The sequence below is a fragment of the Copadichromis virginalis genome, linkage group LG1 (assembly GCF_057382275.1).
Source record: "Copadichromis virginalis isolate Kocher_CV1m ecotype Utaka linkage group LG1, C_Virginalis_male_GT1.1, whole genome shotgun sequence".
Taxonomy (NCBI): domain Eukaryota; kingdom Metazoa; phylum Chordata; class Actinopteri; order Cichliformes; family Cichlidae; genus Copadichromis; species Copadichromis virginalis.
Window position 1 is genome coordinate 12349752 of NC_140618.1, and position 12620 is coordinate 12362371.

Sequence of the window (12620 nt, forward strand, 5' to 3'; positions counted from 1 at the left end):
GCTGGGATAGTTCATGTTGGGGGATCCACCTGACTCTACACATCCACATTCAGTGAAACACAGAACCAGAAGAATGATGGATTAGACCAGTGGTTCCCAAACTTTTTTTGCTAGGCCCCCTTTGTTTTACAAGAAAAATGTTCGTGCCCCCACCCCCCCGCGCGTGCTAACACATCCTCCGACCACACACACCCATATTTTGCTCCATTGCGGTTTATTTCGCACCTCAAACATTTAGTAAACAATTAAGCAAATACAAGTAATCTGCAATAAATTACAGGTAAACTACTAACTCTTTTACGCTACGTCCGCACCTAAACGGGTATTTTTGAAAACACAGCTGTTTCGTCCACACGTAAACGGCGTTTCCAATCACCGAAAACGGAGATTTTTTAAAACTCCTATTTTGCGTTTACGTGTGGACAAGGAATACAGAGTTCGTCACGCAACGTCAAAGGTATGTGCCTTTTTTCACGTCACGCTGTGCGCCACGTTGTTTACATGAGATGAATTGCAGAATGGCAGATAGAGACAAAATACTGTTAATCTGACTATCTGCAGGTTTTACACGCTTACATACACACACAGTTATTGTCCCTCCATTTACAAAGACAGAGGCGTCACGATGTGATTATTTTACGTGTAGTTGTTTTTTTCCCTGTGTAATAATATTCAACATTGCTATCAATACATTTTTCAAAAAATGCCTCTCTGTGCAAAATAGTTTTAAAAACATAAACAGCTGTAGGTGTCATGGTCTCCGTGCCTGCCCGGTCGGCCCCACAAGGCTACAATTGCTGTTGCTGTTTTCTCCCTCTCTGCCTGGGCGGAGCTCACTGTGGGCTCCCGCCCTTGGCCCACACACACACCTGACAACACTCACCCATCATCACCAGGAGCACTATTTGAGGCTGGAACACAGATCCTCTCGTCGCTGGATGATTGTACCCCTAACGTTAGTGTTCTCACAGCTCTTGTGCTTCATATCCGTGACTTGTGATTTGTTGGTGACCTGCCTTCTCGTCTGCTTCAGATCTCCCCCCCCCCCGGACCTGCGACCTCCCTGCTACGGGAAAGTGTGTGAGTGTGAGCGGAGAAGACGTGAGCGAGTTACCCTGTGATTCCCCCCCGGAGTTTTTGGATCCCTTCACTGTACATATATTGCACTGCACTGTAAATAAACCACACCTTGGAGATACCTTACCGCGCTGCGTTGAATCCCTGTACCAGATCGTGACAGAATCATCCAGCCACGGAAATGGATTCAGCAGACCCAGCGGTCTCGACTCCCACCCTCGCCACTTTGGCCGCGATGCTGGCACGCCACGAGCAGATGTTCATTCACCTTCGAGCAGAGCTCGCGAACCTCACACAGGCCGTGGCTCAGCTAACACCGCTACCGGCCGCTCCTCTGGTCGCCGCTCCTCCGTTGGAGGCGCCAGTTCCAGCTGTAAGTGTCGCGCCACCTGTTCCCTCACCTGTTCACGTTGACAGATTCCTCCCTACTCCCAGGGCTTTCACGGGAGAGATTGATAAATGTGCTGGTTTTCTCACTCAGTGTACCCTTCAGTTTCGCCAGCAACCGCAAGCCTTTTCTACTGATGGTGCTAAAATCGCTTATATCGTCCAGTTACTCCAGGACCGTGCTCTAACCTGGGCTCAAGCTGCGCTTCAGGCGGAGCCGGACATCACCTTTTCTGACTTTCTGACTAAGTTTAAAGGTGTGTTTGACAGGAAAGCCACAACTGCCACCGCCGGCCAGCGCTTGCTTGCGCTTAAACAAGGTAAACGCAGCATGGCTGATTTTTCTATTGACTTTTCTACCTTGGCTGAACAGGCGAAATGGGGGGAAGAGGCCCTTAAAAGTGCATTGCTCACTAATATTAATGAGGAAATAAGGAATGAACTTATGCTCCGAGAACTACCTTCCTCCCTGGATGCGCTTTTGGTTTTGTGTATGCGGGTGGACGATCAGGTGCGCGCACATCGGAGCGCACGCGCGCGTTCGGGGCATGCCCCGCTGGACTTTTGTGGGACCCCTACTGCGGCCCATGGGTTGTGTGACGCCGACGCCGGGGATGGGGAAGAGCCCATGCAGCTTGGGCGCTCGCGGCTGTCGCCCGCGGAGCGCCAGCGCCGCCTTGCCTCCGGTGAGTGCGTTTACTGCAGCCGTAAAGGCCACTCTGTCTCCTCCTGCCCAACGCTGGCAAAAGGGCGCGCTCACCAGTGATCGTGAGGGTGCTGGTGGGCGATCTGTCGAGTGAAAGCCCTCTCCCCAGACTTCTTTTACCGGCTACTCTGCGTGTTCGGACTGTTTCTCATTCTCTCTCCGTTCTCATTGACTCTGGGGCTGAGCAGAACTTTATTGACACCTCACTCGCCGCCAAACTGAACATCGCCTTGGAGCCTCTGTCACGCCCCCTCCGCGTTCACGCACTGTCGGGCCAGCGCCTGCCTGACATCACTCATGTTTCTGAATTCCTTTCATTATCTCTCTCTGGCAATCACACAGAAAGGATTTGTTTTTTTTCGTTTAAGGCTCCTCTCACTCCGCTGGTTCTGGGTCACCCCTGGCTTGTCCTCCACAACCCGCATATCGACTGGGAGAAGGGTGCCGTACTAGGTTGGAGTGTGGCCTGCCATATGAACTGCCTCCGGGCTGCGGCTTCCCCCGTTTCGCTCCCACCCACGGCCTCGCCGTCGGACGCCCCGGACCTCTCGATGGTTCCGCGGGTTTATCATGATCTGCGGGATGTTTTTTGTGAGGATCGGGCGCGGTCCCTTCCCCCGCACCGCCCGTACGATTGTGCCGTCGATCTTCTTCCTGGAGCTCCGCTGCCGTCTAGCCGCCTGTACAGCCTCTCCCGGCCTGAGAGGGATGCTATGGAGCGCTACATCTCGGAGTCGCTGGCGGCAGGGTTGATTCGCCCCTCCTCTTCCCCTGTCGCGGCTGGGTTTTTTTTTGTGGTTAAGAAGGATGGTTCGCTGCGGCCGTGTATTGACTTTCGGGGCCTTAATCAGATCACTGTTAAGAACAAATACCCTTTGCCGTTGCTTTTCTCCGCCTTTGAACTGCTTCAGGGCATGACCGTCTTTACCAAGCTGGATCTGCGCAACGCTTACCACCTGGTGCGCATCAGGGAGGGGGATGAGTGGAAGACTGCGTTCAATACGCATCGGGGCCACTTTGAGTATCTCGTGATGCCGTTTGGGCTGACTAACGCCCCCGCGGTGTTTCAGGCGATGGTTAATGATGTCCTTCGTGATTTTGTTAACCGTTGTGTGTTTGTGTACTTAGATGACATCTTGGTCTTTTCTAAGACGCTCGAGGAGCACAAGGTCCATGTCCGGCAGGTCCTGCTACGCCTTCTGGAGAACCGGCTCTTTGTGAAGGGGGAGAAGTGCGACTTCCACGTGTCGTCTGTGAGTTTTCTGGGCCACATTATCGAGAAGGGGGACTTGCGGACAGATCCGGAGAAAGTGCGAGCTGTGGTGGAATGGCCTACTCCTCCTGATCGCCGCCAAGTGCAACGTTTTTTGGGATTCGCCAACTTTTACAGACGGTTCATTCGTGATTTCAGCAGAATCGCTCTCCCTCTCACTAAACTCACCTCTCCCAAGGTTCCCTTCCAGTGGGATTCTGCCGCTCAGCGAGCCTTCGCCCTGCTCAAGGACAGGTTCACCACCGCTCCCATACTCCGGCAACCGGACCTTACACGGCAGTTCGTTGTGGAAGTGGACGCGTCGGACTCCGGGGTTGGGGCAGTTCTGTCGCAACAGATGGACGGTAAGCTGCACCCGTGTGCCTTTTATTCTCGCCGTCTCTCCCCAGCAGAGTGTAACTATGACATCGGGGACCGGGAGCTTCTGGCCGTCAAGCTGGCCCTGGAGGAGTGGAGACATTGGTTGGAGGGAGCAGCACAACCATTCATCGTCTGGACGGATCACAAGAATCTGGAGTACCTGCGCTCGGCTAGACGTCTCAATTCCCGGCAAGCCAGGTGGGCACTGTTTTTCGCTCGTTTTGACTTCACTATCACCTACAGGCCAGGAACACGGAACGTAAAGCCAGACGCCCTGTCCAGGCAATTCTCCATCACTGGGGAGGACTCGGACCCTGAGCCTGTCCTCCCGGCCGCCTGCATAATTGGAGCCATCTCCTGGGAGATCGAGGGGCTCATCCAAGAGGCGCTGGAGACCGAACCGGATCCTGGCACTGGTCCACCTGGTCGCCTCTTCGTTCCTTCAGCCGTCCGCTCTCAGGTTCTCCAGTGGGCTCACACCGCCCGCTTTTCATGCCATCCTGGGGTCCTCCGCACCTGCTCGTTCCTCCGACGTTACTTCTGGTGGCCTGCTATGACTAGGGATGCCAAGGAGTATGTAGCCGCCTGTTCGACCTGCGCCCGGAATAAGCTTTCGAACCGCCCTCCACCGGGTCTTCTGCAGCCTCTCCCTACACCAGCTCGACCATGGTCCCATGTTTCTTTGGACTTTGTCACGGGCCTGCCGCCCTCCGCTGGTAACACCACCATACTTACCATTATCGATCGTTTCTCCAAAGCTGCACACTTCGTCGCCCTCCCGAAGCTCCCCTCGGCCTTGGAGACGGCCCGGCTCCTCACCTCCCATGTGTTCCGTCTTCACGGGATCCCCGAGGACATCGTCTCGGATAGGGGGCCGCAATTCACGTCCCGTGTTTGGAGGGAGTTCTGCTCCGCACTGGGGGCCAAGGTCAGTCTGTCTTCCGGTTTCCATCCACAGAGTAACGGGCAATCGGAGCGGGCCAACCAGGAGCTGGAAGCTGCCCTCCGCTGTGTCACTTCGCACAACCAATCGACCTGGAGTGAACAGCTTCCATGGATCGAATACGCCCACAACAGCCACACATCCTCCGCCACGGGCAAGTCTCCCTTCGAAGCGTCCCTGGGCTATCAACCACCTTTGCTCCCGGCCATCGAAGGTGAGCACTCCGTTCCTTCTGTACAGGCTCACCTCCGCGGGTGCCGTCGTGCCTGGCGGACGACTCGGGCTGCCCTGCTCCGTACTAAGGAGCGGAACAAGACCCTCGCTGACCGTCGCCGGACACCGGCCCCCGTGTACACCATCGGTCAACAAGTATGGCTGGCTACCCGTTTTGTGCCGCTACGGACTGAGTCGAAGAAGCTGTCTCCTCAGTTTATTGGCCCTTTTCCCGTTGAGGCCATTGTGAACCCTGTGTCTGTCCGCCTCAAGCTGCCGCGCAACATGCGCATTCACAATGTTTTTCATGTGTCTCAGGTTAAGCCGGTGCTCTCCAGCCCGTTGTGCCCTCCCTCCAGGGCCCCGCCGCCCCCCCGGCTCGTGGATGGTCAGCTGGTCTACAATATCACCCGCATCATGGACTCCCGGCGCCGGGGTCGGGGTTTTCAGTACCTGGTTGACTGGGAGGGCTACGGGATAGAGGAACGCTCCTGGGTGCCTCGAGCTGCTGTCCTGGATGTTGCCATGCTCCGGGACTTCCACCGCAGGCATCCAGGTAAGCCTGGTGGGTCACCGGGAGGCTCCCGTTGAGGGGGGGGTACTGTCATGGTCTCCGTGCCTGCCCGGTCGGCCCCACAAGGCTACAATTGCTGTTGCTGTTTTCTCCCTCTCTGCCTGGGCGGAGCTCACTGTGGGCTCCCGCCCTTGGCCCACACACACACCTGACAACACTCACCCATCATCACCAGGAGCACTATTTGAGGCTGGAACACAGATCCTCTCGTCGCTGGATGATTGTACCCCTAACGTTAGTGTTCTCACAGCTCTTGTGCTTCATATCCGTGACTTGTGATTTGTTGGTGACCTGCCTTCTCGTCTGCTTCAGATCTCCCCCCCCCCCGGACCTGCGACCTCCCTGCTACGGGAAAGTGTGTGAGTGTGAGCGGAGAAGACGTGAGCGAGTTACCCTGTGATTCCCCCCCGGAGTTTTTGGATCCCTTCACTGTACATATATTGCACTGCACTGTAAATAAACCACACCTTGGAGATACCTTACCGCGCTGCGTTGAATCCCTGTACCAGATCGTGACAGTAGGATACTGTTTGTCCGTGATTTGAACCGGGGGACAAATCGTGACAGGATCAGCCTGATATTATTTGTATCTCACTGTAACTTTACTGTATAAAGTATAGTATAGTATGTATATCTCCAAAATGTCAGGAGTAGTTAGTCATTACAAAAAGTGTTTGTGAACTAAAAATCAAGAATGTGGGATACTGTTTGTCCGTGATTTAAACAGCCCAGCGCTGCTCCCGACAAAGGGAAAACCAATTCTGCAGGGGAGACCAACCTTGGCACTTGTGCAGGTGAAACCAAAGGGAAGATATGCTTCATCATATTTTCTAGTCTTTGGCTTAGGATGAAGTTGGTTTGGAAACATATTCAGTGATGCTTCATCTCCTGCTTTGCGTTTCTGTAGGCGCCCGTGCTAGCAGTGTCCAAGCGTTTTGTTTTTTTCCCCCTTTTCATCTTTCATCTTTTCCTTTTCATCCCGCGCCCCCCTGCCATGGCTCTGGGAAGGTCTGGATTAGACATTGACTTGTCTGGTAGCTAATGACGCTGTGGGGGTTCTTTACAGACATTTAACTGGCGCCCCTCTGTGCTCTCATATACAGTTCAACTGTTCTGTATCAAAGCAGTGAAATTTTCCTCTGCAGTCAGTTGCTCAAGAGAGAGACATGTAAAAAATAATAACATCACAAAGGGACAGACACAAACGCAAAGGACCAGATTGAAGAGGATCTGAAGAGGCTTAGAGAGGAGAGCAGCTGGAGGGGTGGACACCCACTCCAGCAAAGGCCTGTTTAAACATTCATTGTGGACATTTAAAAAGGCATAGAGCAGCAGCAGTGGGAAGGGGTCACTATTACCACAAATTGCTTCCGTTTAGCTCGAGAGGCAAACAAAGACAACACCCGCCAGTCGTAATACCTCAGCAAAAGTGCGATCTTCCATTATGCTGCCATTCAACCTCATGCAACATTGTGAAACCAGTGATATATGAGAGCAGATACAGTGAAAGATAGCGCATGGACAGTAATGGTGGCCACAGCTAAACCACATTATATCTCAAAAGCAGTTATCAGCATCAGCTCCTAAAGCAGCTGCAATGTAACAGGAAAGCGAAGGGGAAAGACATCAAGCGGTTAAATGAGGCTGCATTGCTGTCATACTGTGTGAACTTTGCAAAATGTGCAATAATCATAATAATGATTGCCTGGGAAGCAATATATATATATATATATATATATATATATATATATATATATATTTACATATATTTTGGTAACGACTCTACATCCATACCCCTCAAACCTACCCCGCCACCCATCTTAATCCAAAACCCAATTTCAGTCAGGATCACATTAGTCAAAGAAAATTATTATTCCATCTGTAGTAGTTTATATTCTGCACATGGCTCTGTTCTGAGACCTCGCTGCCCTTCAACATGCACACATCGAAAGCCTGAGGCAGAAAGGGCATACCTCCTTGCTCGTCTACGTGTATACAAAAAAAGCCCGAGGCTGGGACAGCAGCAAGAAACCGCTTTCCCTACTAACATACAGAACGGAGCAAGCGTCAAACAAACAAGCCCAACACTGCATTATAAGGAGAAGCTGGGCCAGAGGTTGCAAAGTGACTTGGAAGCAGCAACGGTATGTATGTGCATCCTTTATTTTAATTTTTTAGTTATTTAGTTGGGTTTTTTTTGGTATGGGCTATTGTGTTGGGGCAATATTACCATTTGAAAGTCTAACACTTTGATAAATGAATAAAAGTCAAAACCTGGGCATTGTATTCATGTTGTACATCAGAAAAAGTAATTGATGTCATCACATTTTCACACAATGGTAACGTACCTAGATTGTACCATACATCCATCTCCCCACTGAGAGTGCGAACCTCGATGATGGTCTGGCCCAGGAAATCATCTGACTCGCGCTTGAAATGTTGCTTCACCCGTGATTTGATGTCATCGTCCTCATCCCACACACGCACCTTGATGCGGTCGGTAGCGTTATGACATTCACTGGAAGTTAGAGGTTGATTACGTCAAGTCAAGCAAAAAAAAAAAATATCACAGTAACATAAACACCAATAGTAGCAAAGGCATATTCAGTGACAGCTCATCAGGTTGGGGTATTCAGCAGAGCGGAATGGCAGTCAAATGTACAATTGAAGCATAAATATAAGCTCTAATACACACATACTTGCGAGCCTTTCCTACATGGCATATGGAGAACAATTCTTGCCTAAGAATATTAGGGGTTTTTTTTAAATAATTTTTTTGCTGTGTTTCAATGAGTGTAAATGCCTATCATGTCCATACTTTTGGAGAACGTCTCTCTGCCAGGCAGGAAGATTTACCTCAAGTCACTGCATGACCTTTATTCTGTATCTCTAGTTTTACTTTTCCCCTACTACCTACTAAATTTATCAGAATAAAGCTGAACATTTCACCAGGATCACTGTTAAGCATCATAGCACTGATTATTTCTTTGTGAGTTATAAGTTCCACTGTAAAATATCCATTGCATCCTTGCATATTTGCAGCTGACAGATGCTTCACAATAATGACGCTGCTAAACAGAACATCGTTGACCAAAGCACTTCTGGGGTCAATCTGTTCTCTGGAATTCAAACTGAGAGATTCCATTTTGTTCTAATGACATCTTGGATGTGACGGCCAGAGAGAAAACAGTTCTGCAGTTTTTGGGGATTTTTTTTTTTTTGGCTAATCCCTTTCTGGGGAAAGCACTGGCTGCTGCCGCCGCACTAGTCTGGGACTTTGCTCTCTGCCAAGTACACAGTAATGTATCGCTCTATTAATCTACATCCCTGTAGTAATGGGAAAGACCTTTATTACAGCCACAACTGGAGTCTCATCACAGGTGTGGAATTTTGTTTGTGACTAGCTTAAAACACACAAACATTCAGAAAATCTCCAAAGGACACAAGTACAACCATATGCTAAGAAGTTATTATGATTATTATAAGTATATTTAATATCATGACCACTAAGCAGTCCAAAACAGAATCATTAGAAAAAAAAACACTTAATTTTACATGAAAAGAGGAACACATGAGTATTACAGGCAAAGACTGCAAAAAAAAAAAAACACCGGAAAATTTAGTGTTAGTAGAAATGAAAAATGCCATGCTCTAAGTCAACATGAAAAACCCTCTGTGATCCTTTAACAGTACCCTATCTACAAACAGAGGATTATTAAAGCTAAACTGAAAAGAAAAAAGGAAAAGAAATAAATATGCACTGCTTTGCTGAAGCTTTGTGGACTGGGGCCAAACTTAGGTCAAATTATATGTGCATGTAGTTTTTCTATTAGTTTTAACAGAGACATCTAGAAAGGCTAAATATCTAATTATCTGATTATTAACTGCATAATGAGTATTTACAAATCAGTTTGGGGTGCACTTACTATTATTACTTTTCACTGCAATAATCGTGGGAAGCCTTGTATCTGCACAGCACTAGTGAAAAACTAATGTCATATCCTATGTTTAAGATTTGCAGCTACTAAGTGGAAGAAATCCACTTTCCTTTTTATACTTTAGTTTTTTTCAAGTCTGGTACTCATCTAAATGAAAGATAGTTAATTAAGGTAAAGACGGCAAGCATCCCACAGGGTTTATAAAAGAGCCAGGTGTTTGTAATTTCTAAACTATCGATTTGGGAATAAAGTTTAGGTTCAAAATATTTTCCTGAAAGCTGGTTTAACTTTTCATTACAATTTACTTGGTTTTAGATTAGTGATATATTTTAACAGCTATATGTTTTTGCGTGGACATAATTCGGAATATAAAGTAAACTGAAAGGAAGAGAGGTGACCAAAGCGATGCAATAAGACTACACTTATAACAACAAAATGCATTTTACTTTGACATCCACATCCTCCATCTATCATTATGGAATAATGTCAGACCTACTGGGAAAGCACTTCTTGATTATTGTATTTAAATGATTCAAGTTTAAAAGGTAAAGATCTAATTTCCATCAATTTTCTTAACTTCTTATCCGTTTCAGGATCTAATGGACATGATATGCTATCAGTTGATTTTGGACAGAATAAGAGTTTACTTCAAGTGATGGTTCGAATGCCATCTTTCATGGGCTATGATGGGAACCTGCCTTAACAAAAAGGTTAAACCACCACTCATTTTTTCTGCTTGGGCTTTGTATTTTGTCAAGCCAGCTAGCTAGCAGACCTAAGAGAATAGACTATATTCTAGACTATAAGCGAAATGGAGAAAAATGATAATCGCATGCAACTAAAGCAGTAAAGCTTTAATTCATTTCATTGTTGAATCAGCAGGGTTATGACCTGTGTTATTTGCCTTGTTAAGATGTCTTAAGACTTCCCTTGAACAGATCATTCTTAATCTCACCGAGGATTATCTGGTCAGGCAGAGGTCAAATTTATCGAGAGAACTTACAAGTTAAACTTCTCATCCCAGACTGGATTGAGGTTTCCAAAGATGGTCTTCGTCCTGCGTTTGGTCTTGCCCACCTGGACGGTTACATAAGGGTCGCTGGAGCCCGTTTTATCCTTGGCCTGTAAACCCTGTGCACTCATAACTGGAGACAGGAGATAACTGGAAATTAGTGCTGGGTCATTTAAGTACTACAAGCTGTAAATATGACATCGTTTTGAATGTTTGACTTCTCTGGCATAAATAGTACTGCTTCAATATGCCCTCTAAAGCAGCATTGTATTTAGCATGGTGTGTTTCTAAAACAATTTTTTAAGTTATCACTCAAATTAAGCATATTTAATATGTCATTCTTTTAGGCGCTGAGAACCTGCTTCAGAGTGTGCCCGAGAAGCTGCACGTTTCTCACATCCCAACTAAAGAAATTGCTTGTTTTGCCACACTCAGCTTGCAATAGCCAATGCAACAAAGCAGCTCTCTGGCTCCTTGACAACAACCATTATTCATTGTTTTTTGTATGTGTTGTCTATGGATTATCCCTTCCTACATCTAGGCTATATGAGGTTTCCACCTCTGTGTTTATGCCCACTGCTGGGTTTCAGAGAAAACTCACTGATTCTGAATCTTACTTCCACACACAGAGGAAGGTGCAGAGGAGAGACAGTAGTATTTCACCGTGCCATGAAAGGGAAAAAGGACACTGCAGCATTAAATATGCATAAGTGACAGTCTAAATAATTCAGGGTACATATATATCCTTCAGCTCAATGCTGACATGAGCTGGTAGGCAGGATAGAAGAGGTTTGGGGAGTCACAGCCTGCATGCTTGCTTTGGGGGTACTCAGAATTCAGGGCATCTTGTAGTAAAGAAGAGGTCTGAGAAACTGACATATGCTTAAAGGGTCACATGTATGCTTAAGATAAAGCATTTGTTAAAATTACCCAATGGCAAGTAAACCCACTGCCCTCACACCTTTTTATATAAGAATTCAATCCCAGACATGACATGCTGCTGCTATAAAACATTTTTTACATCATAAGCAGCGTTTTAAATTCGCCACTCGCCGTGTTACTTCTGTATATTTCACAAACAATAACAAATGGACCGCAAATCCCTCTGATGAAAGATTGCCATAAAAGAGTGTCACTACCCTCATCTGAACACTTCTAATATCTTAGCTCTGTCTGTGAAAGCCAGCTTTTTATTTCTTGCTACTTCCCTCTGTTAAACAGAATAAACCAGAGGCAAATTAGGTGTTTCGCAGAATTTTATCCCACAACAAAATCTGTTTATAAAACTTAAATTCTATTGAATCCTGTCTGTAAATCCCATGCGGCTGTCTGGGTTTAAATTTTCTCAAGTATACACAAAAACTAATTTAAACCTAGTCTGCATTTCTGTTTTTTATGCACACTCCTGTTTAACAGTAAACATGAGAAATTACTCTGAGAATTGTTACATTTCATGAGAATTTGATGATCTCAGAAACCAATTAATTGTTGTGAAGCTCTTCAACAGAGAAATAAGATTCCCATGCTGCATGCTTGACTAACACTGTAGCATAAAATGCTGTGTTTTTAGTATGAGGAACCGATACTGAACAGAGGAGTCTGGTTGCATATCTGCTTCATAAGAAACATCATCTCAAAACAACATTGCTATGAAATAATATAAAAAATATAGATAAAGAAGGATAACTTGTTTGAAAGAGGGTGCTTCAGACTTTCAAATGTAAAATTAGTTTATGGGTGACAAAGGTTCAAATTTACTGTGCACATTCAACAAACACAGAACACCCCATGCTCACTGTCTGTGCTGCACAGTTAATCCCAGTCTGTTTTTATCTAATGACTGATAGAGTAAATAAATAAAAACATATTGCTTACATTCTAAAATGGAGTATTCAATAATTCCCCCAGAAAATCAACTGAGGTAACCATGGGTCTTTGTCACGTCTCTTTCACTCTTATTTTTTCTCCTTTTCTGCTCTCCCAGTCCTCTGCCTGTTTTTCCCTACATCTCCATTTGTCACCTCACCTTCTCTGTTGCTATTTCTCTCTGCTGTATTGACACTGTGAGAAATGCAAGATGGGCAATAAATGAGCTGGACCTGGCACAGTGGCCTCAGAGATGGATCGCTGTCCGCGG

The 12620-nt window shown here is 46.8% G+C and overlaps 1 protein-coding gene across 2 annotated transcripts in view; it reads right to left on the reverse strand.

Moving 5' to 3' along the window:
* unc13c (unc-13 homolog C (C. elegans)) overlaps positions 1–12620 on the reverse strand; it is a 115364-nt gene that overhangs the window by 69428 nt on the left and 33316 nt on the right. For both annotated transcript variants that reach the window (XM_085451092.1, XM_085451082.1), the window contains exons 9-10: positions 10475–10616; positions 7882–8051 (exon numbers count right to left, since the gene is read on the reverse strand). In XM_085451092.1, the coding sequence (XP_085307218.1) occupies positions 7882–8051; positions 10475–10616 (312 nt within the window). The remainder of the gene's footprint in view (positions 1–7881; positions 8052–10474; positions 10617–12620) is intronic.